This window comes from Grosmannia clavigera (assembly GCF_000143105.1).
Source record: "Grosmannia clavigera kw1407 unplaced genomic scaffold GCSC_173, whole genome shotgun sequence".
NCBI lineage: Eukaryota > Fungi > Ascomycota > Sordariomycetes > Ophiostomatales > Ophiostomataceae > Leptographium > Leptographium clavigerum.
In genome coordinates this window covers 744,876-766,625 of record NW_014040765.1, presented here as the reverse complement: position 1 = coordinate 766,625, position 21,750 = coordinate 744,876, and the positions used below count along the sequence as shown (strand labels likewise).

Sequence of the window (21,750 nt, the reverse complement as noted above, 5' to 3'; positions counted from 1 at the left end):
TGGCTGATACTACTCAACTCCTCACTTATCGCTTTCATATTCTCGTCTCCTACATTGCTGTGTTGATCCACACGCACATCGGACGAAACAGGGGAAACGAAATATCCCTGACCATTGCGGCGAAACGCCGCATGCCGCTGTCCGCCGGCACATCTCCTACGTGAATGGCTTCTCCTTAGTGAAATCCAGGGCTCTGTTTCGGAGTAAGAGAGCTGATCAACCTCTTATTCTGATCAACTTTAATGAAAATACGATTGTGGAAGCCCGATACTACTTTCCATAAGCACCCTATAATTAGATCGTCGATTTCCGGTTCGCGCAAGCAACAATATGTCGGACCACGAAGAAGAAACCGGCATGGATACTGGGTATGACACCCCTGTCCCGGAGCTGGACGACCACCGCAACCGGCTGCCAACCACACAGCGAACTGAGCGGCCTCGCCGCGGCACCTTCGACTCTCTATATGGACAGCATATGGAGCATGGAACTCGCCTTTCCTCTGATCACCAGGCCGGCGTACGTGTTCGTGACTTTGAAGAGGCCGTGGATGACGGTGATGCCCCAGAGGACTTACATGAGGCCATCGGCTCTCGCCGTCTTACCTCTGGAACTGTGCGCACGGAATCTCCGCCAAACTCTGTTAAGGCTTTTGCGGAGGCTCGTCGCCGGGAGCGTGACATGTCCTTCTCTGAGCAGAAGCCCGAGAAAGACGATAATGTTGAACCACCTCACCTTCAGAGGGTGGCTTCGGTTGCAAGCCGCCGCAGCCTTCGCAGCCGCGCTCATACCGTGGACAATGATGCGTCTAGTATGGCGTCTACCAACTCTGCAGAGGAGGACGTCTGCTTTCCCGTTTCCGACGAGCATCGGCGTGACCAGCTCCGCATCGACTATGCCTATCTCGAATCATTCATGCAAGAAGAAAGGGAAGAACGTGAGGAGGCTCGTCGGGACCTGGAAGCCCGCACTTTTCCCGACCTCCGGCCCCAGATTTCTGCAACTGATTCGATGAATCCTCCGCCGATGGTCACCTCCGACGGCGACTTTGTTGGTGCCACAGCCGGATCCACCATCGAGTATGAGAAGGAGCAAGCTGCCATCAAGGCAGAACACCAGCTGCCTGCAAAGCCGGTCCAACATGTCGACCCAAACCGGTTCAGCTTTTTCTCCTCAGCCTGGGAGTCTACCATCCATGCCGCGGACTTTTCAGACCTTGTGCTTCCCGGAGAGTCCGTCCGTGGCCTGTTCACCTTCCCAGAGGGTGAAAGTGACGGGGTCTGGTGGTTAAACGTCAACAGTCCGACCGAGGACGAGGCGCGAGCCATTTGTCGTGCTTTTGGCATCCACCCCCTCACCAGTGAGGATATCACCCAACAGGAAACGCGCGAGAAGATTGAGATCTTCCCTTCTTACTACTTCGCGAGCTTCCGGTCTTTCAACATTGTCAAGGATGAAGATGGCGAGATAGAGTATGAGCCTTTCCATACGTACGTCGTCGTCTTCCGTGAGGGCACTCTCAGCTTCAGCTTTGCACCCAACACGCACGCGTCGAAGGTGCGGACCCGTATCGCCCTGCTGAAGGATTACGTTGCGTTGAGCAGCGACTGGATTTGTTACGCTTTGATGTAAGACTGTCCATATCAACTGCCCCGTTGTTTTGACCGAGTGCATCTACTGACATTGGCTTCTAGCGACGACATTGTGGATTCATTTGCTCCCACCATTCACGAAACTGAGATGCAAACTGAGAGACTTGAAGATGAGGTGTTCGTTGCGCGAACAGACGACATGCACGACTTTCTTCGGAAGATTGGCAACACCCGCAAGAACGTCATGGGCTTGATGCGGCTGCTCGGTGGCAAGGCTGATGTTCTGCGTGGCTTTACGAAGCGCTGCAATGAGAATTACAACGTGACGCCACGCATGGACATCGGCATGTACCTGGGTGACATCCAAGACCACGTCGTCACGATGATGAACAACTTGATGCACTGCGAGAAGATGCTGTCCCGCACCCATAGCAACTACCTTGCTCAGCTATCCATCGACAGCATTTCGCAGGGCACAAACACCAACCGGGTTCTCAGCAAGATCACCTTCATTGCGTCCATCATTGTTCCCCTGAATGTTGTTACTGGCCTGTTTGGTATGAACGTCGCGGTCCCATTCAACAAAGTTGAAAACCTTCACGCCTTTACTACTATTGTTGTGTCTCTGGTTGGATTCTGTATCGTTTCCCTGGTTGTGGCGCGACGTATGAGATATATCTAAGCAACTCTTGTCTTCTGTTACTACGCGTTTTTCTTCTCCTATTGGCATACTCGTGATTCGGATTTTTCATATATCAGTCGGATGGGTTTCTTAAGAGGCTGGCTGTTTGGCTATGTCTCGTAATGTAACAGATTAATATGGCGGTGGAGAATAAGGACCATGTATAAGCTTTCCCCTTTGGCCGATGACTAGCTATTAGATAAAAAGAAGACATTAGATTTGGACTTCATGCTGTCTAACTTGTGTTATACTCGGTCTTACTACTTCGTAATATGTAAGGCTCACTCCTTTTGCATACGTTCCCGAGTCTCGTGCTGATAAGATAAGAAGATGTCGTCAATTTTTTAACTCGTCCGGTCGACAAACCACCAAGCGGCCACAAAAGTTACAACAGCGGACAAGAATTTTGGTTGGCATAAGAAGACGCAATTCAGGAGATCAAAATGGACGCCTCACCAGTAACTCTCGACCAGAGCAACCTCGACCGTCTCTCTGACAAAGACAAGACGGAGCTGCGCCAATTCATCGCCAACGAGCAGCAGCGAACTAGGGTGCAATCTCGTAAGTAACATACCTTTGTTGTCTGCGTACTTCAGCTTCAATTGATCTTGTTTCTGTTACCATATCTGACGCTTCTAGAAACCCATTCTCTTACGGAGATGTGCTGGAAGAAATGTGTCACTAGCACGATCAGGAGCAAAACCCTAGAAAAGGGCGAAGAGGCATGTCTAGCCAATTGCGTGGACCGGTTTCTGGACATGAACATTATGACGGCGAAGCACCTGGCGAGCATGCGCCGCCCATAATCGGCGATCCTATGGAGGCAACCGGACGGTTCGAGCGGCGACGCTCGCTGGCGCTGGCTTGCGTACGGGGACATGGTATATACGAGTAACGGCAGTGTAGTAGACGGCTATGGGTTCTTACCAACAAAAACCGGACTGCTAAGGCTGGTACATGAGTGGTGGGAGATAACACCAGCATAGACAAAGCGGTATCCAACTCACCTATAAATACAAATAAATACATATCAATTTACAATATTATAGCGCCAAGACATTGTTGAACGGACATCACATTGGGGACATGGATGTGAGAGGAAGAGGCAGTTGGTTCTTTATTTTGGTATCGACAACAAAAACCCTCTTAGAGCCATATTCTCAGGCGTGGTTTAAAATCTTTGAACAAAGAGAAAGCGTTTATAAACTTTCACATTCCGTACCGGGTCCCTTTTATCCATCCGACAAACGCTCACGCCGAAAATAACGCGGGAAAACACTCTCCAGGTTTCCACCCATTTTTCAAGTTCATTTTTCATTTTTATTACTTTGAGACGAAAAAGTGCTTACACAAGCGCCAGCTTGGTAGCAGCAATGTCGAGAGCATCGACATCGGGCGTCAGGCGGGCGTATGCCTTCTTGGTACCGTCGGGGCTATTGTTTTGTTAGAGCACATCCTTTTGTAGCCTCAGCGACCTGAAAGAGTTCTTACCGAATCAGAGTGTTGATCTTGACGACATCAATGTCGTACAGCTTCTTCAGGGCCAGCTTGATCTGGGCCTTGTTCGCCTTGATGTCGACAATGAAGACGAGGGTGTTGTTCTCCTCAATCTTCTTCATGGCGCTCTCGGTGTTGAGCGGGTGCACGATGACCTTGTGCTCGTCCAGACGCGGTGCGTGGGGGATGGACTTGCGCGGGTACTTGGGCGCGCGAGACAGCTGCAGGGTCTTGGGACGGTGGAAGCTGGTCGTGTACCGGGCCTTCTGGGCCTTGTGGGCGTGCACCTGCAATGTTGTTAGCAATTTGAGCTTTCGAACGGTGGGAAGTAGAGAGGCAACGTACACCCTTGAGGGCGGCCTTGGAGGCAGCAGTGGCCTTCTTGGTGCCCTTCGACGCTATGAACAACAAACCGCAATCAGCAATCGCTCTTGGAACAGAACTCGCAAAATCTGCTGCTGCTGTGGACGCAGAGGAAGGAAGTGCAGTATAGTTTGCGATCTCCCTTCCCCTTCCCTCCCCTCCAACCGATGCCTCTGACGACTCTCGATTTTCACTCCATATCCGGCAAAGGACCTGAAGTTCAACAGAAAAAACGTGTGCGACAAGTCGGTAGGAGGGGAACCGATGCAGAGCTTTCGTTTGGAGTTGATTTCACATGGCGGGAGTCGACGTTAAGAGGACGGTTTGGTCCCCGTCATTTCAATTATATACCTTTCTTTATCTCCTTCGGTGCCATCTCGAATGATTTGCCTGGGGTGGTTGTGAGGGTCAGTTGAGGTGGTCGAGAGAAGTTTGGTCAAGAATTGTTAGATTCCAAATTTTTTTTTGGCGAATTTCGATTATTTTCCCTGTAGTGGATTTTGGGCCGCTTAGGGTTGGATATTTGTTAGTGTGTGCACGTGTCGGACTTGATGACTGTACACTCGTTGGATGACTTGGTATGTACTAACCCGATGTGTCGACCAGGCAAATTTTAACAAAAGATCTTGGTGTCTGTCGGTACCAGTACTCCGTATTTGTATTAGTCATGTTTGATATGTCTGAGGCGAGAAAGCGACTTTTCATTTGACGTGACGGCTATCTCAGTCGTGAAGGATTGAGCTCAGTATTTCTGTCTCATGGGTGCAACACCTCGGACGAGGACGTCACAACGTCCCAAGAGCTTGGCTGCTGGCCGCCCGCCCACAGCTCGGAAGCCCAAGTCACTCTCGCGCAAGGCAACCAAAAGACTCATTAACACGCATCACCAACTGGAAAAACGGCGACAGCAAGCTTTGGCCTTATCCGACACGAAGACGGCAGCACACCTGGAGGCCGAGATTGAATCTCTTGGGGGTCTCTCAAAGTATCAGCAGGCCAGCTTACAGGGCCAGCGTCGTGACCGTGGCGGCGATAGTTCGCGCGTTCTTATGCAATGGCTCGGGGTAGGCGAATCCAGGACAGGAGTGCCAAAAGCTCCACCGGCCTACTTGTTGGAGTCTCCATTGCGGATGCTCGAAGTCGGTGCGCTCAGCCCTGATAATGCCTGCTCGGCCAGTGGCTGCTTCCAGATGGAGCGAATTGACCTAAACAGCCAGGGCCCCGGAATCCTACAGCAGGACTTCTTGCAACGGCCTCTGCCTCAGTCCGATGCTGAGCGGTTTGACGTGATCAGTCTGTCTCTTGTGCTCAACTATGTACCACAACAAAACTACCGTGGCGACATGCTTTTGCGCTGTCTGGATTTCCTGCACGAGCCCGGAAGGGTTTCGACGGTGGTGACAACGACCGCAACTTCAGGACCAGCATCCGCGATTGTGGAGGATGCTGACATTGGTCGGCTGTTTCCCAGTGTTTTCATGGTGCTTCCAGAAGCTTGCGTTACGAACTCGCGTTACCTGACAGAGGAGAAGCTTACGCGCATGATGAACGCTCTCGGCTTCGACTTGCTGGAATCCAAGCTCTCCCAGAGGCTGGTGTATTACCTTTGGAAGAGGAAGAGGCCAAGACCAAGTTCTATTCCGAGCTTTTCCAAGAAAGAATTACGATCTGGAACAACAAGAAACAACTTCTCAATCGTTCTCCAGGGCACTTGATGCTGTTAGTACGAGAGAACTCTTATCTCTTTCTCCATGGCGCTCCAATAACGAACCCCCTCATATTACTTGCCCATTTGGAGAGTATGGGTCAGAAGAGCTGAATGCTGAGCAAGAATCTCTCGCCCTAGTACCAGCACCATGTTTGACTGCACGAGGTGTTCCTCGTGTCTATAAGCCTTTTAAAGCAAAAACCATTCGCAGCTGTGTGATTAGATGGCACTATGCAACTTCTAATTTTTTTTTTGGTGTGATGCCCAAGAAGGTCGCCCAAACTTATATAACTCAATCCAACACAAGAATTCGAAGCAGCTACGGAGTACAACCTGTTATAATGTACGGCAATTCGCGAGTATCTGCTACTCGTCGCGAAGCCACAATTTTGGGCTTGTGCATTATCCTTGCACAAAAATTGACTCACACTTTCACCAGAACTGAGTACTAGCAGCGAGCATTAAGCTCTTCCCTTTTCCTATGCTACGTATATATTCGGTTTGCGCATCGAATACATGTGGGAGCCAAGGGTCGGCAGCGACAACATAGATTCGATTGGAAGCTCGCACGTCAGCGAGACCAGTAGAAGACCAGACTCGTCCAGTCGTTGTCCGACAGCTCATTTATCGAACGCCTGTCGCCGGGGACAAGCTTGTGTCTCCGTTCTATGGCTTCCCGGAAGAGCTGTCCGCTGTCCTGCTCGTTGCCCATCATTCTGAGGGCACGGCCCTTTGTCCATAACGCGCGAGCGGCTTGCGCGTCCCTGTGCGGCCCGGCCGTGAACGCCTCGATGGCACAGTCTAGGTTCTGTCTGCAGGGCAACGACAGTGATTAGTAAGCGTATTTCTTGGTGCAAGGAATCCTGCTGAGTACATTGCTACCGGCAGATCGCCTATCTGCATCAGATCCTCGGCAACGCTGTAGAAGGAGTCACCAGAGAAGTGGTGCTTGTCGCCAACGATTGCGCGAATGTTGGTGAGCGCGCGCTCGTGGTACCGGAGGGCTTCGGTAAAACGGTGCTGTCCTCTGCGGATGTGTCCCATGGCACGCCAGATGTGCCCCGACCTGGGAGCATTGTCAGCACGGGCCCGGGAGCGGTCTCTGGGAGGAGTCGGGTACCTACTCTGTAGTGGTGGTGTCGTCCGGGCCGAGATGCCGCTCGTGCTCGAGAAGGGTGGGCATCAAGTAGTGCTCGGCCTGGCCGGGTCTTCGCAGCAGCAGGCAGAGGAGGGAGATTGATATAGCGGGAAAAGTGCCGCTGAAGCGCGGAGGATCCGTGCAGGCGCGAAAGCCTGCCAGGCTTAGCTGGAAGCTGCGGAGGGCATCCTCGTACCGGTCCTGCCGGGCGAGGCAGATACCCATCTGGTTGTGTGCTGTAGCCAGGGCGAGCTGGTCGGCCGGCCGGCCGTACTTGGCGATGCGACCGCGCAAGATGTCCTGCCATATCTCTGCGTCTCGTGCCCCGGAAGAGGAGCCGGTGTGGCAAGCCGCGAGCGACAGGTTGTGGTGTGCCTCGCCCAGCCAGTGTGTGGTTCGCTCCTCGTCCTCGTCTTCGTCCTCATCACCGGCTCGGCCACCGGCCACGGCCTTTTGGAGAATGCGCTGGGCAAGAGACGAGAGCGCTTCCGTCCGGGCAGGGGCGCCGCGCTCGGTCATGTGCCATCCATAGCTGCAGAGGAGGCGACCGATGGTGGCGGTCCCGTTGTATCTGCCGTCGCGAATAGCCTGGCCCAAGAGCGCCTCCAGCCGGCAGATGTGCGGTGCATACCGTTCAGCCTCGGGCACCCGCCAGGCTTGGTTGCGGTCGGGATCCGTGCCCGAGACGTATGGCCAGGCCCTCGACAGCAGCACGGCCGCGGCCGCGCAGGTAGAATACAGCATGTTGTGGTCCATCTGGAGGCGGACCACGTCCAGCACGAGCCGGTGTGCGCGCAGCTCGCCTGTTGCCATGTTCCGCACGACCAGCGACGCGCGCAGAAGCTCGCTCCGGGCGGCAAAATAGCCGGCTGCCTGTCGCGGGTAGTCGGGAGGCAGCACGTCCAGCTCGGCGCTGGCGGGCTCGGTCTCGGTGCCGCGCAGCATGGATTCCGAGATCCGGTCTGGGTCCAGCACGGAGAGCAGCCGGAGCAGCGCTACGGTTGACTTTCCGAGCTTTTCGATGGCCCACGCCGTCGCGATCGTGGATCCGTGTGCCGTTTGTGGGCCCGCCATCGACGCCCGGAAGCCGTGCAGCTGGCCGGGATCATGCTCATACCACTGCTCAAAGTCGGCCAGCGTCAGCTGGTGCTCCCGAATGCAGGCGCTCATCAGAAACAGCGCCTGTGGCACGCCGCCCAGCACGTCCGAGATGCGCCTGCTGGCGTCGACCGCGCCCGCCTCCCCCCCTCGTCCGGACAGCTCGCTCAACATGAGGCCGCCGACCGACGGCGCAAACGGCTCGAGGTGCTGGCCGCGCTGCAGCCGGTACGCACCCTCCTTCACATACGGGATCCGGCTCGTCACTAGGATGCAGCCCGGTCCCTGGTCGGGCAGCCACTCGTACAGCACATCCGGCTGCTCCGCATTGTCAAGCACCATAAGCCATGTGCCCACATCCGCCTGCACTGCCTGGCCGTGCTCGTTGCGATGACCTGCTGGTGCGGCCAACCAGCCTCGGACAATGTCTCGCGCCGATACGTCGTCCACGCTGTCTGGCACTGGCACGTGACTTAGCTCCTTGGCCAGCACCGAAAACTGAGCCCCCATCTTCTGCGCCGTGTCGGCATAGAGCCAGATGACGGCATCGAAGCGATCGCGTCGCGAATACAGATACTCGATGGCAATTTCTGTCTTTCCAATGCCCGCCATGCCGCTCAGGGCATATGTCTTTGGCGTGGCAAAACCCTCTGCCTCTTCGTCTTCTTCTTGTGCTGGACGGGGCGTCAAGCCAAACGCACAGTCTATGGCCTCAAGTTCGGCTATTCTGCCGTAGAAGTTTCTGTTCCTCGTGACGGACCCGGTGTGCGAGAACGGGAGTCGTACCTGCTGCTCCAGTATCTCGCCCGCGCCCGTCTCTAGGTCCAGAGGGGCCTGGCTGGTGACGTTGCTCAGCGTGCTCTCAGGAGTATAGATCGCAGGCTCGTTTTGTCCCGACGACTTCATAGCGAACGAGCTGACGCTGCTTCTTGTTCTCAAATTTGCGTTTGCGTATCGGACCGTCTGTGCGGCCGCCGGACGAAGGGCGACCTCGACTGCCTTGGGTGCCTGCTGGACAAAGGCAGAGAAGAACTCGACCACTCTACCGTACAGTGGCTCGCCCTCGTCTATGTCGCATAGGCCCATGTGGTCTTTATCTGCCCCGAAAAGGGTTTCGCCCTTGGTGTCGATTTTCACCATGGCTTGCGTCACGAGCTGTTTCTAGTCAGCATCTCTAAGACATAAAAGCATTGTCAGAATCAGCGATACTACTCGCCATTTCCGTCTCGACCCTCGAATTCTTAAAGAGCAGAACCTTGCGCAGGTGCCACGAAGCCTTTGTCTCTCGCTGCTCGTAAACAGACAGTATCGGTGTGTCGAGATAGACGCCTTCAAATTTCTGACACGTGGTGATGATGCTCTTCCGCTCCGAGTCGTCCATGTTGTCCTTCTCAATATCCCTCCGGCTCGCCCGCATTAGCGACCGGGATATCCCCCATCCAGCACACGTGTCGGTGACCAGGTGCGGAGTGCCCAAGAATATTATCCCGGCCGTGGCATCTTGGTATGCTTGACGCAAGCTACCGTGCTGAGTTAGAGCCTAGCTCGGGTATGTGGTCAGCCTAATCGGCATGCTTCCCTTGGCTGCCCAGATCAAGAACCGAAAGAACCGACGGACGCCCACCTTTTTCAGCACCAAGCCACCAAGACTATGACATATGAACAGGATCGGCCTCTGGTTGAGCTGTGTTCCCTGTCAGCCTCACAACTCCAAAACCTGTGCATCATGCCGTTGATGCCGTACTGTGGGAACGGAGCGGTGCTCCTCCAGACCTGAGAGCAGGGCCGAGCTCTGATTCAGAAGTTGATCCCAAAGAGAAGACCCATCCACTTCCAGCTGGTAGACGAACAAGAACACCCGGACGTTTCCAGCTGCAGATTCCTCAAGGGGCTTGACCCAAGCACAGCTGCCCTTCACTCTACCTGGCGTGTTCTCGTTCCAGATCCCTGGAATGACGACAAAGCTGTCCCATGTGAGCTTGGTTCCCGGCCTGATCTAGACACATCTACGTACTCTACCCCCGGCTCTGCAGTTCCAGGATCAGGATATGGCTGCACAAGCATTACTTTTCCAGGCCGCTGGAGATCCATATCGGCTTCCTATGTCGCCAGTCTTTGCTTTTGCTCCCCAAATTGGAGGTGAAGCTTGTAGGTTCAGGTTCGTTTACGGCTCAGACTCTGCACCGTGTGCCGTACGACCTTTGGCCACACACGGTTCTGGTGTACATTGTACAAGGCCTGTGTTTGGCCTGCCTTGTCTGGACACCACCAGCGTCCAAGCCGACAGCTGATGCACTGGCCACCACGGGACACGTTTGTTCTTGGCAGTAAGCATCCTCCCTGTACCTAATCAGCCCGTCCGGGCGTCACCGCCGTCTCGGCCGTGTTGTCCATATCAGACAATCACACACTTCCCCAAGTCAGGATTTGGAGATGCGCGGTGATCCAAACAACTTTCCGAGGCTCTCGCACCTGCACCTACCGTTTGGAAGCCATGGAGGACAAACATCCCGCATCTCAAGATGTCAATACGACCATGTGGTTTCTGAAGGAGAAGGTGCTCTACACGACTGTGAAGCCGTACTGTCTTGCCTTCACTCCGGAAACCGATGTCCCTCGAGACAACATAGAGCGACACGAAGTGCCCGTGGGCGTCCTGGATATACGGGGCAGACGGGAACCTCTCAACTTTCATCACAATGGCTTCGCAATCTTGAACGTTCCCGAAGTCCCGACTGGGATGGATTGGTATGACGTGCAGAGCGTTAAGGGCCTACGCTATCCGCAGATTGTGTCGGAGATTGAAAGGGTGTTTCCTGGAGGCCGCTGCATACCTCTTTCTCACAAGGCAAGTACTCGAGCTCGCATCTCGAATCTCTTGTCATCCTCGTGATCCTAGCACATATCTAATGGTGCTCTTCCTGCTCAAGATCCGAAAGCGGGACGCTTCTTTTCCAATTTCGAGTGGAAGCGACTATGAATATGCACAGCCTCTTATAGCCGCGCATGTTGGTGAGACATCTGCCTCCAATAGAGGAGAACCCGCCGTGCGACTGTCTGGTCTGCTTACCCTTGACGCCAGATATGACTCGATCTACGGCGGAGCAGTTGCTTCAGGAGCGCCCAAACATAGCGGACCTCGACATATTTCATCGCAGATACATAATCGCAAAGTGCGTCGCTCGTTTCCGTCTTTTCTTCCTTTCATTTTATTTTATTTTTTGGAAGCCCGTTACCAACTGAAGGTGTCAGCGTATGGCATCCTATCAAGGGCCCAAACCAGGATTGGCCGCTGGCCCTCTGCGATCTGTCCACCGTGAACTCGGACAAGGACCTTGAGATAGCAGACTACGTGACGCCCAAGAGAAGTCGAGAGCACTGCATGGTCTATTTCCGCAATCACCACCGCTGGTGGTACATGAGCCGCCAGAGAGTCACGGAAGCATTGCTGTTCCGCCAGCACGACTCGGAACAAGGCGATAAATCAGGTATGATATGGCAGTGCTACACAGACTACCGCTGCGGTATTGGTTCTAATATTAGGCCCTCCTAGGTGTTCCGCATGCTGCCTTCTTCAACCCGTACGCCGAGCTAGAGATGCCACGGGAAAGTATGGAAACCACTGTACTCATCTATTTCTAAAGGCAGCGCCCGCAAGGTGTAATTATATCGCATGATCAAACCGTGGGACGCAACGATAATGTATGTAGACTGTGAATTGATCGTGTGGATAATTGATAGCAGACGAATTACTGCTGAGCCATGGCTCACAGGTCTGCAGTGTAGGACCCGATTACATAGTCTGAAATGGCAGCAGCTGGGTGATCACGACTCCTTTCTAGACCTCGGTCGACTTCAACCCGACGGGCTCATTTCCCATGATCAGGTTGTTCCCCTTTGGAATGCCATGCGTGCTATCTTCCTCCATGGTTCTCATGTTGCGCGGCGGAATACCTCCGGTCGGAAGCTTCCAAGGTTGAATCTTCGAGTACGACGAGTTATGAAGCTCGTCCACACCTGCAAGAATTGCGTTGTGAGACGTGTTAGTTCCGTCTTCCATTTTGCTGTCTTGTGTCAAGTCAGCAACAGATAAAAAAAGAATGGGGTAAGAGTGATAATACACCTTACATTTTTTGGTTTAAGGTCCTCGGCTGACAGTTGAGGTATTGACGACGACAAGGCTTGCTTGCAACAACAAGATAACAGGTTTTAAGTATCTGGGAGGAGGCAAGCCCGCCTCTTTATTAGCATGAGCAAGTACTAGGCATCCATCCATGTCTGGGCAAATAGACGTCGATCATCCTCGTTTCGAAGTATTCAGAGAGAAAATCTCCGGCGCTAGAAATGCAGATGCACATGCACGAAAACGGCAAACAAAACCATGCATGTTGCAGACGCCGTAAGCAATAAACACGCCACAATAGAAGGATCGTGACGCGTAGGCGAGCCAAGACGCTTGCGGGTGCAAGTACTCAATACCTTTATGCATTCGGTCACCGCATTTAAGCCGTGTTTTAAAATATATTCTTGTCAGCATTGCGCCGCCTACCCTCCTTTACTTGCGCTGTGCTGCAGAGACCTCCCTGGGCAGCCTGAGCTTGTCTCCGTACAAAGCGGGCTCACGATACCCACGCTTGCATTTGCACCTAGGCGTAGCGCCTTTTTGGATCAGCAAAGAATATTTTCAGACACCTCCAGCAAGCCCGGACGAAGGCTTGTATGTCTAAATACCAGGCAATGACAGAGGCTACGAGCAGCGATGCTGCCATGACGAAAAAAGCCCGAATACTGAGGTCTGATCCGAGTTCCTTAAAATTCATACCATAGAACGACGCAGCAAGTGTGACAGGTATGTAGAAGTATGCAAGGACGCTCAGCTTTCCGAACCTATTCCCCTGGTTTATGGCTTCGTCGCTCTGTCTCTGGGCGGTGAGGCTCATAGCAATCGATATACTGTTGTCGCAGTGATCTGAAAGGCGGCTACATTGTCGGGCAAGGCGCTGGTATCGGTCCTCTAGCTGCTCTGCCGCGATGTCTGCCTTTGCTCGCAGGCTCTTCTCCGTTACACGGGGCCATCTCCGGCAGCCACGGGCACGGACAATCTCTAGCATCTCGTTGACGTAGTCCCTGTACTCGTCTACGTGCGCCTTTAACAAGAGGAGCTCGGATGCCGTCTCCGTGTTTCGTTGCTTCAGCACGCTTTGGATGGTATTCTTGAAAAGCGTCATAAGCTGGTCAATCGATGCGGCGGAAAATTCAAAGAGCTCCTGCAGAGCATAGAAGGCATCTTGGGCCATGATGTCTGCCTTCAGATACCTTCCATAGTTGTTGTGAATATGGTCGATGCTCTGTGGGATCCGCTGCTCCGTGTTGTGAGTGGTGGAGATGGTCGAGGTGGTCTCAGCCGAACTAGCACAGATTGCCATTCGTGGACGAAACTGAAACACAGGATGTAGCCTCGTTGATTTTGTTACCGCGGGTTTGTGCAGCCATGGGCCTGTTTTGCTACTGCTGAGATCCATTCCAGAGTCCATCCAAACGATGACTATTGGCATGGGCTGGTAAGCTTCCTCACTACTCTGAGTCGTTGGATAGCACTTACTGGACCAGGTGCGAGTATGGTGTACGACTTCGATCGTGATTCGCTGCTGAATGGAAAGGTTGTGTAAATCGTGCAACGCGAATTGACGCACAATCGAGTGGCCGACAGAAAAGCGGCGGAAATGGGTAAAGTCAGCCAGATGTTCGCTCATGGCTTTCTCACACATCTCTCTCAGCTTCGCCAGTTTCGGATTGTGCTCTTTCAAGTCCCAACAGCCCGTATTGATCACTCGAAGCTGTATGATGTCTCGTGATGGGGACGAGGGCGTGAAGTAGGAGTCGCTCACCCCCGAAGCAATATCATGTTCCAAGCTGCTCGAGATGTCTAGATGTTGGTGAAAGAACTCGGGATCGACAGAGAGTGTGGCTCCAAGACAGCTCAGCCACCGGGCAGAGGGAAATCCGCGTAGGATCACTAGGCGTCCCGAACGAGGGGACCTCGAACGGGAGGAGGAATAATCCTCCGTGTTGCTGCCAGTACGTATCTCTCTCGGCGAATGAGATGGAGATGATGTGACTTCATTACCGTTGTCTCCAAAGCTCTGATTCTGGATGGCGAGAGCCCGATGAAGTTCCTCCGGTCGTGAGAAGAAGCTTGTGCGGGAAGGATCGTCGTTTTTTTTGGTTAAGTCACACAACGTGACAAAATCAAACAGGGGCTGGTGGCCTCCAGAGTCTGGAGGGGGGTTGGAGGCCTTGAAGGGCGCGATAAGAAACCAACCAAGACGACTGTAATGGACTCCGCAGAGATACTCGGCGGAAACATCGCGTTTAGAGTAGTTGAAGACTTTCTGGGCATAAGACTCGTCAGGATCCATCTGGTCTCGGCTTAATTTCATCGACGTTTCAAGCTACCTCGCATAGGTCAGAGAGCAGTTAGCATTTGAAGGGAGTCGACCATCCTCAAGCAATTTATGGTAAGCACGTCTTGGACAAGCAGAGCCCAAAAGGATCACCCAACTGAACTGAGGCTGACAAGGATATCTGGGACGGCCTTGGCTCATCACATCGGGCACTTGGGCTTCTACGCGCACGCTCTGAGAAACTGGACTAATAGCAGCTGATGTTATTGGCTCGTCTGAGCCTCCACGCCTGGTTCTATTCCGTGCGGCGCTCCAAGTATTGTGGAAAGTGGCAAAAGCAAATTGTTGTCCAAGCCAGCTTTGTTGTTTGATCCAATGAGCATGCTCCCAATACGACAAGGCAAACTGTATGGAAGTATGAATACATCGGACACATTATATGAAGTACATGTAAGATGCACGTGGTGCAGGCTATTACGGAGTATCTTACTCCGTACTTGACAGCACATCACTTTACAGCGGTACACGCTATACCCTTAACTTACAGAATAGAGCCTTGGCAATATTATCCTGTGGCTTGTGTAGCTATTTCGGGTGTGCCGTTTTGATGCACCCGGTGGGGGAAGATCGCCCACCCCCGACGCAACTGCCCCAAGCAGCAGAATTTGTTGTTTCATTTATTTCATTTCTCTTCTGAACTGAAGAACGCGGATATTTTTTCCCAGGCATCGCCATCTTCTCCGTAACAACACCCTAGCCGGTCACGTACACATCACGCTGGAATTGATGGATGCTCATTTCGTGACCGTGCCAGATGGCAGTCTCTCTCCTTCCTCAACTGCGGACGCCCTCACGCTGCGCGCAACAGCATGCGCCATTCTCCTAGGCTTCGGCGTCTGTCTCGCCAACATGTATTTCGGGCTGCAGGCTGGTATGGTGAATGCGATGCCGATGCAGAGTGCTCTGCTGGGCTTTGCCCTCTTTCGGAGCATTCAGCACCGTCTTCGTACGCCCCTGTCGCCGATGGAGACCACAGTAATGGAGATCGTCTCGGGAGCGCTAGGACTCGCGCCGTTCACAACTGGCTTCACGTCCTTCATTCCCGCTCTAGAGTTCCTCACTACTCCGGATGAGCATGGTCCGGCCACACGATTCAGCACCGGTCAGCTTCTCCTCTGGTCTACCGCCATGTGCGGACTGGGCATCGTTTCCGGAGCGCCCTTTCGAAACCTCTTCATAAAGCGCGAGCGTCTTAGGTATCCCTCGGCCACGGCCACGGCCACCTTGATCGGCGTGCTTTTCCGGCGAGAAGACATTGTAGCCAGGGCTGGACCCTCAGAGACGGACAACAATACTACTGTTTCGGTTGCTACTGCTTCCGTACCCTTGGTCTCACACCCTGACTTAGACAGCAACCAACCCGCCATAGCGGCTCTCCTATGGTCTTTAGCCGGGTCCTTTGTGTTTGTAAGCCCTCTACCCCTCCTACCTTCAGATATCGTCTGTGTTGCTTACACAGAGAGCAGAGTCTTATAGCGTTCTTCTTGCCAATATTGAAGTGTGTGCCTATCTTTGGCACCCCGGCCGCTCGAGACTGGTTCTGGGCCTTTGATCTTTCTCCTGCCTACATCGGCTATGGCATTATTATCGGACCTACTATCAACGTCTACATGCTTTTGGGTGCTGTTATTGGCTGGGGGATTCTGTCGCCGGTAGCTAAAAACAACGGATGGGCTCCGGGCCCGGTTGGAGACTGGGAAACAGGCTCACGTGGGTGGATTCTCTGGACTGGCATGGGCCTGATTCTTGGCGACACGTTTATAGGACTAAGCTGGACTGGCGTGTGGCCCCTGCTTTCCCTCCTGCTGTCCCACACTCGACAGACGCTAAGCAGGCGCCTAACAGAGGAAGAAGCGCCGCTGATCCTCAACGATCCAGATCTACATGTGCATGTACTGTCCAGCTCTGGCATCGGCACTCGTACCGCTGACCCAGCGGATGACGACTGGGCCGACTCTTCTCTTGTCACGAATGTGCTCTTGCTTTGGGCGGCATCCGGTATTGTAATTTTGTTTTTAGTGTCTGTGCTAGTCGCATTCCAGGACTTGGTTCCCGTGCTGGCGACTCTCGTCGCGGCAGCCTTTCTCCCCCTCGCTGGCGTCATATCCATGCGCTCGCTGGGAGAGACTGACAACGGAGCAGGCTTAGCTATCGGTAAGACGCAAGTCCCTTCGTTGATTTCATGAGCTGACAGTATGGGGTGTGGCAGGGAGACTGGCGCAGTTTATGATCGCGCTGCTCGTCCGTCCGTCCAGCCAGCACTACACAACGGCGAATCTGCTCCTAGGCGGCGCCATTGAATCCGGAGCGTCACAGGCGTCGCAGCACATGGGCGGCCTCAAGACAGCATACATGACCCAGACACCCCCGAGGGCAGTCTTCTACGGTCAGATGATTGGCTCCTATGCAGGAGCTCTCGCGGCAACTGGTCTTTACCGGATGTACACGTCTACGAACACGATACCGAGCGAAGAGTTCGGCGTGCCAGACGCGCATCTCTACATGGTGGCGTCGCGGTTCATTCGCCAGCAAGGCTTGCCCCCTGGCGCAATGGGCTTCACCGTGGGGGCGTTTGTTCTCGGCGCGGTGATGAGCATGCTGAGGATATTAGGTTCCAAATACTGGTGGAGACGATTCGTCCCATCGGGCGTGGCCGTGGCAATAGGTAAAAGGATCCGTTGGGTGTGTAGAGAATACGACGACTAGCATGACCGACAAGCTAATATGTGCTTATAGGAATGCACATCATGCCAGCCATAACACTGCCTCGAGTCGTAGGAGGACTGGTCTTTTTCATCGGACAGCGACAGTTTCACTTCGATAAATTTACCCTATTGTGTTGCGCTACCGGTCTCATTCTCGGACAGGGGCTGTTCAGCTTGGTCAGCCTAATGCATGCTGTACTGGAAGTGCCAGCTGTTGTGATACCGTAGGCAATGATACGGCGAATTGTGGCTCGTGAAGCACGCGTGAAGCACGGGTAGAGTGTGAGCAAAAGGGAAACCTGATGGCAATTCAGACATCTCGGGTATTTCAAGGACCTTAAAGAGATCTTCACAACGGCTTCAGAATGGACAGATACACGCTGCGGCTCGACACCAACTTTGTGCCGGGGCGCCAGGCCCCCGGGGACCTCGGTTCTGAGATCGGACCAGTGCAGCTCGAGGACGGCAGCACGGTCGATGGCGGACACGTCCTGATGCGCGGACAGTGGAACGTAGCGTTTGATCGGCGTCTCGTCGCGGCCGCCCGGCCAGAGGATATCTGGGTCTCCAAAAACCGACACTCGGGATTTTGGGGCGGAACAGGCATCGAGGCCGCGCTCAAGAGCCGCGGCATTCGCACGCTCTTCTTCTCGGGCGCCAATATGGACCAGTGCGTCGCCACGTCCGCCATCGATGCCTACGCTCACGGCTGGGACTGCCTGCTGCTGAGCGATGCCTGTGCCACGACAAGCCCCGACTTTGCCCGCCAGTGCGTTGAGTTTGAGTGCGCCGTCGGCTGGGGCTTCGTCCTGACCTGTCAGCAGTTGGCTGACGGCATCGACAACATACAGACGGCAGTGCCAGATTTCTAACGAGAGGGGAATCGGCCTCGTCTGGAAGACAGTAACACAAAATTGCTCTACATTTTCGCTGTCGGCAATAGGATCGTCACAACAGGGGACCATTAGGAAGCTGTATTCTCCACACGTAGCCCGTTTGAATTTGAAACAATGCAATCGCAGCCTCTGCTTATGAGCTCTAAAGTCCTTCGTTCGTTATAGCCTTTATATATAATACGATATACTTTGGCACATTTATAGATAAATACGTACTTCATGGGCTTTATTCAGGAAGGAATGAAACGGCGTGTTGAAACGAGCCCTGTGGTATAACATAAATTGGATTGTAGCCCCTTGGATATAGGCCTCGAGCTCTTCCGGTTGTAGTTGTTTTGCACACACTGCTGTGGTGCAGCCCGATGCAAAGGTGCTTGGGTCAACGCGAGTATGCCAAAATCGACATACTAAATAGGAGAAATGACTGTATTGTCGTTTCACTCTGTGATAGGTAAACTATGCATTCCTCGTTCTGCGAGTTCGATATGCTCTAAAAGTTTGCTGGCTGCTGTGTCGAAGTCAATGGCAAAACGTGGTCACGGTGACACGGCATTATAACGAGATTAGGCCACCTGAAGCAGCGCTTTCTTTCTGTTCAAAATAAAATACGAATACTCCGTAGAAGCTACTCGGATTGATTCGCAAACTATGTATTCGCAGCTTGTACGACGTAAGCACCTCGTTAGGACCACACAGCATTATTCTGCCAACCTGAGGAGCTGCTTGTGCCTAACCTAGCGGCTGAGTCATGTAGACGGGCGGCGGTCCAGGGTTTGCGCTTCCTAGTTTATCTCGCACGCCTTCCCCACCACCTTCGCCCTACCCATTCGATCTGCACGTCCGGCTTCTCCGCCCACCTACGATGTATCTCACATGCAGAGACTGCCAATTATCCACTTGTTGACCTGCAGCCCTTGATCGGTGGATAGCTGCAAGCGTTAGTAAAGCCCCCAGAAAGAAGGCCACAGCCATCGAAGGTAGGGGAGTGAGGGCAAGACGAACAGGGGTCTTTTGGGAAAACTACAGCGGAAAATTTGTTTCGACCTCTTTCCCTATTAGAACCGTCCTCACATTTGGGGTGGGAAATCTAAAATTATATTCCCATTATGCACTTTTTCGTCTCACCGCCTCCTCACCGCCTCTACCGCCGAGTGCTCTCGTACCAATTTCTAGTCCATTTCGAAGATTCGGGTTGTGCCCAACCTACCCTACAGTCCGCCAACTGCATCTCGTTGTGAGGCTCGTTTCCACGTATCCCACACCGTATTCGGGCTTTTCGCCGTCCTGTATCGCAATGGCCAATGCTTCCGGAAAAGCCATACAGGTGGTCTTGCTAGACATTGGTGAGATGCCGCACAGCCTTTTCTGATATCTTCCTGGCCGGCACGAATGAGATCCGGCTTGCCTTGACCCAGCTGGACAAGCCAACTTGAATGCCACTTTCGTTTCCCTTTTCCTGACCTTTCTATGCAGAGGGTACGGTTTGCCCAATATCGTTTGTCAAGGACATACTCGTAAGACTCTGCTCTGTCTGTTATCTGTATCCTTTGCTTTCGCTTTCTCTTTGTCCGTCCAACCTCGGCCTTTACTCCACCCACCATATCTCCTCTCATCGTGCGTCAGATCGTCACATCAAGCGCAAATTGATATCTCACCCCTGGTCGGTTATGGCGCTACCCAGCCTTAGTCGTGCTTGGAGTAAGCTCTGTCCCAAGACACTTTTTCTGAAGGGGGGTTAAACATATGGTACCATGTGTTATCGCTTGATTTTCATACCCTCGTGGGACATGCGGATATACGGTCGTTTTAAGTGATACAACCAGTTTCCTACTACATCCTATAAAAAGCCACACTTCTGCTGCGTCCAGACTATTGACTGCTATCTCAATCCCCCTTGCCTCTGCAGTACCCATACGCCCTACGTGTCCTGCCCGAGACACTCGCATCTAAATGGGAGAGCCCATCGTTTGCTCCATACCGCGACGCCTTTCCTGCCGAATACCGTGCCTCGCCTGCCGCCCTGACCGCCCACGTACACGACCTCGTTGCCGGCGACATCAAGGCCCCATACCTTAAGAGTCTCCAGGGCCTTCTGTGGAAAGATGGCTATCTCAGTGGTGCGTTGAAAGCACCGCTCTTTGCCGACGTCACGCCTCGCTTGACCGACTGGCACAAGGCCGGCATCGCTCTCGTCATATACTCGTCCGGCTCTGTGCCCGCTCAAAAGCTGTTGTTCCAGCACACGGGCGTGGTGGGTGGCAATAATGATGGCAATGGTTCTGGCACGGATGTAACCCCTCTCCTGAGTGGCTACTACGACACCATCAACGCCGGCCCCAAGACTGTCGCCGCCAGCTACTCAGCCATCCTGGCCCAACAGGAATTGCCACATGCAGACATATCCCCCGATAGCTGGCTATTCCTGAGCGACAATGTGTTGGAGGTGGAGGCAGCACACGCAGCTGGTCTGCAAAGCTACTTGGTGCAGAGGCCTGGAAATGCACCGCTGGCAGCGGATATAGCAAAGAAGCATCGGGTCATTGCCAGCTTTGATGAGATCGACCTGTGAGGAGATACAACAGGGGGTGCAGCCTTCACAACGGGACAAAAAAAACCAATGGGATCTAAGCCTGCTTGCTCCAGTCTATCTTTGTCCGGAAGGGAGTCAGGCCTCTAGCAGGGATGGGGGTTCTTCGCTTTGCTGTCTTTTGCTTCGTGTCTTTGCCTAGCCATACTCGTATATGTAAGGGAAAGGGATCGAATCTTAAACACCCATTACACTAGGAACGTACTTCCACGTACCCGAGGGCACCATGATCTTCGCAGACAGCCAGCGTTGATGCTGGATCACCGGTTGCCGGCGACTTGTCCGGCCGATATCAGCCCGCTGGCCTTGCAGCCGATAAACGCACGGCTCTGTGTTGTCGTGGCAAACGAGCAGCCAATGGCAGCCCGACTAAATGCCAACGGGTTTGTCGCTCTAATGTGTGATCCCGAATTCTATTCCGGTCTCGTCTTTCCGGTCGCAGTCTCAACGTGGACATTTGGTCTAGGAAACGGATTTCCTGATACGACTCGCCTACCGATCTTATCGCTACCCTCACAGAGGCTGTGGAATTGGCCCAGTCCAACCCCCTGATATTGACAATTGGGCTTCATATTTTGCTTGTCGCTACTATCGGAAACGATTCCGACACCAAAACTGGATAAGCTTCTGATCAGGCTTCATCGAAAGTTGGTGGATGCAGCCACACTCCTGATTAAAAGTCACGGGCCTTCGATGCGTGTATCTTGATACCGGTTGCTAGGAATAGTGTACGGCATTGAGATCCACCACCCCGGCCTCATTGCCCTATGGCGGTTTTTTGTGAGCGTTTTACGAAACAAATACAATTTTGACGTCTTTCTCACGTCTATGTCTTTTACGGCTCCTTTGAAGGTTAAACGACATTAGCGAGAGATCCGTAACGCTAAGGACGGCGTTGAAAACCCTCCTGAGGGTTGATAATTTTCTACTTATATGTAATCTTCAGCGAAGCGATCCCTCATTAAATCAAGGATCATACTTAAATTAAAGTGGCAAATATGTACGGCCACGCCGTATGAG

The 21,750-nt window shown here is 53.3% G+C and overlaps 10 protein-coding genes across 10 annotated transcripts; 6 read left to right on the top strand and 4 right to left on the bottom strand.

Moving 5' to 3' along the window:
* Positions 1-330: 330 nt before the first annotated feature.
* Positions 331-2,274, top strand: CMQ_7475 (Mg2+ transporter protein; the record flags this gene model as incomplete). The annotated part of the gene is made up of 2 exons (XM_014314480.1): positions 331-1,628; positions 1,695-2,274. The coding sequence occupies 2 exons, from the start codon at positions 331-333 to the stop codon at positions 2,272-2,274; spliced, it is 1,878 nt and encodes a 625-aa protein (XP_014169955.1).
* Positions 2,275-2,717: 443 nt separating this feature from the next.
* Positions 2,718-3,080, top strand: CMQ_7457 (mitochondrial import inner membrane translocase subunit tim8; the record flags this gene model as incomplete). The annotated part of the gene is made up of 2 exons (XM_014314462.1): positions 2,718-2,835; positions 2,914-3,080. The coding sequence occupies 2 exons, from the start codon at positions 2,718-2,720 to the stop codon at positions 3,078-3,080; spliced, it is 285 nt and encodes a 94-aa protein (XP_014169937.1).
* A 539-nt stretch (positions 3,081-3,619) lies between these two features.
* On the bottom strand, positions 3,620-4,510 carry CMQ_7352 (60S ribosomal protein l23; the record flags this gene model as incomplete). Its single annotated transcript, XM_014314357.1, has 4 exons — positions 3,620-3,707; positions 3,766-4,058; positions 4,117-4,169; positions 4,486-4,510. The coding sequence occupies 4 exons, from the start codon at positions 4,508-4,510 to the stop codon at positions 3,620-3,622; spliced, it is 459 nt and encodes a 152-aa protein (XP_014169832.1).
* Positions 4,511-4,892: 382 nt separating this feature from the next.
* On the top strand, positions 4,893-5,849 carry CMQ_7395 (uncharacterized protein; the record flags this gene model as incomplete). Its single annotated transcript, XM_014314400.1, has 1 exon — positions 4,893-5,849. The coding sequence occupies one exon, from the start codon at positions 4,893-4,895 to the stop codon at positions 5,847-5,849; it is 957 nt and encodes a 318-aa protein (XP_014169875.1).
* Positions 5,850-6,413: 564 nt separating this feature from the next.
* Positions 6,414-9,218, bottom strand: CMQ_7268 (nb-arc and tpr domain containing protein; the record flags this gene model as incomplete). Its single annotated transcript, XM_014314273.1, has 3 exons — positions 6,414-6,654; positions 6,717-6,908; positions 6,967-9,218. The coding sequence occupies 3 exons, from the start codon at positions 9,216-9,218 to the stop codon at positions 6,414-6,416; spliced, it is 2,685 nt and encodes an 894-aa protein (XP_014169748.1).
* A 34-nt stretch (positions 9,219-9,252) lies between these two features.
* Positions 9,253-10,142, bottom strand: CMQ_7510 (uncharacterized protein; the record flags this gene model as incomplete). Its single annotated transcript, XM_014314515.1, has 3 exons — positions 9,253-9,606; positions 9,823-10,042; positions 10,093-10,142. 3 exons carry the CDS (start codon positions 10,140-10,142, stop codon positions 9,253-9,255), a joined length of 624 nt encoding a protein of 207 aa, XP_014169990.1.
* Positions 10,143-10,572: 430 nt separating this feature from the next.
* Positions 10,573-11,720, top strand: CMQ_7242 (methyltransferase; the record flags this gene model as incomplete). The annotated part of the gene is made up of 3 exons (XM_014314247.1): positions 10,573-10,889; positions 11,331-11,566; positions 11,632-11,720. The coding sequence occupies 3 exons, from the start codon at positions 10,573-10,575 to the stop codon at positions 11,718-11,720; spliced, it is 642 nt and encodes a 213-aa protein (XP_014169722.1).
* Positions 11,721-11,916: 196 nt separating this feature from the next.
* CMQ_7188 (uncharacterized protein) lies at positions 11,917-13,504 on the bottom strand (the record flags this gene model as incomplete). The annotated part of the gene is made up of 2 exons (XM_014314193.1): positions 11,917-12,095; positions 12,901-13,504. 2 exons carry the CDS (start codon positions 13,502-13,504, stop codon positions 11,917-11,919), a joined length of 783 nt encoding a protein of 260 aa, XP_014169668.1.
* Positions 13,505-15,268: 1,764 nt separating this feature from the next.
* CMQ_7471 (oligopeptide transporter) lies at positions 15,269-18,119 on the top strand (the record flags this gene model as incomplete). Its single annotated transcript, XM_014314476.1, has 6 exons — positions 15,269-15,949; positions 16,042-16,696; positions 16,752-17,207; positions 17,279-17,316; positions 17,476-17,522; positions 17,591-18,119. The coding sequence occupies 6 exons, from the start codon at positions 15,269-15,271 to the stop codon at positions 18,117-18,119; spliced, it is 2,406 nt and encodes an 801-aa protein (XP_014169951.1).
* Positions 18,120-19,610: 1,491 nt separating this feature from the next.
* On the top strand, positions 19,611-20,712 carry CMQ_7142 (enolase-phosphatase e-1s; the record flags this gene model as incomplete). The annotated part of the gene is made up of 2 exons (XM_014314147.1): positions 19,611-19,619; positions 20,050-20,712. The coding sequence occupies 2 exons, from the start codon at positions 19,611-19,613 to the stop codon at positions 20,710-20,712; spliced, it is 672 nt and encodes a 223-aa protein (XP_014169622.1).
* Between the last annotated feature and the right edge of the window lie 1,038 nt (positions 20,713-21,750).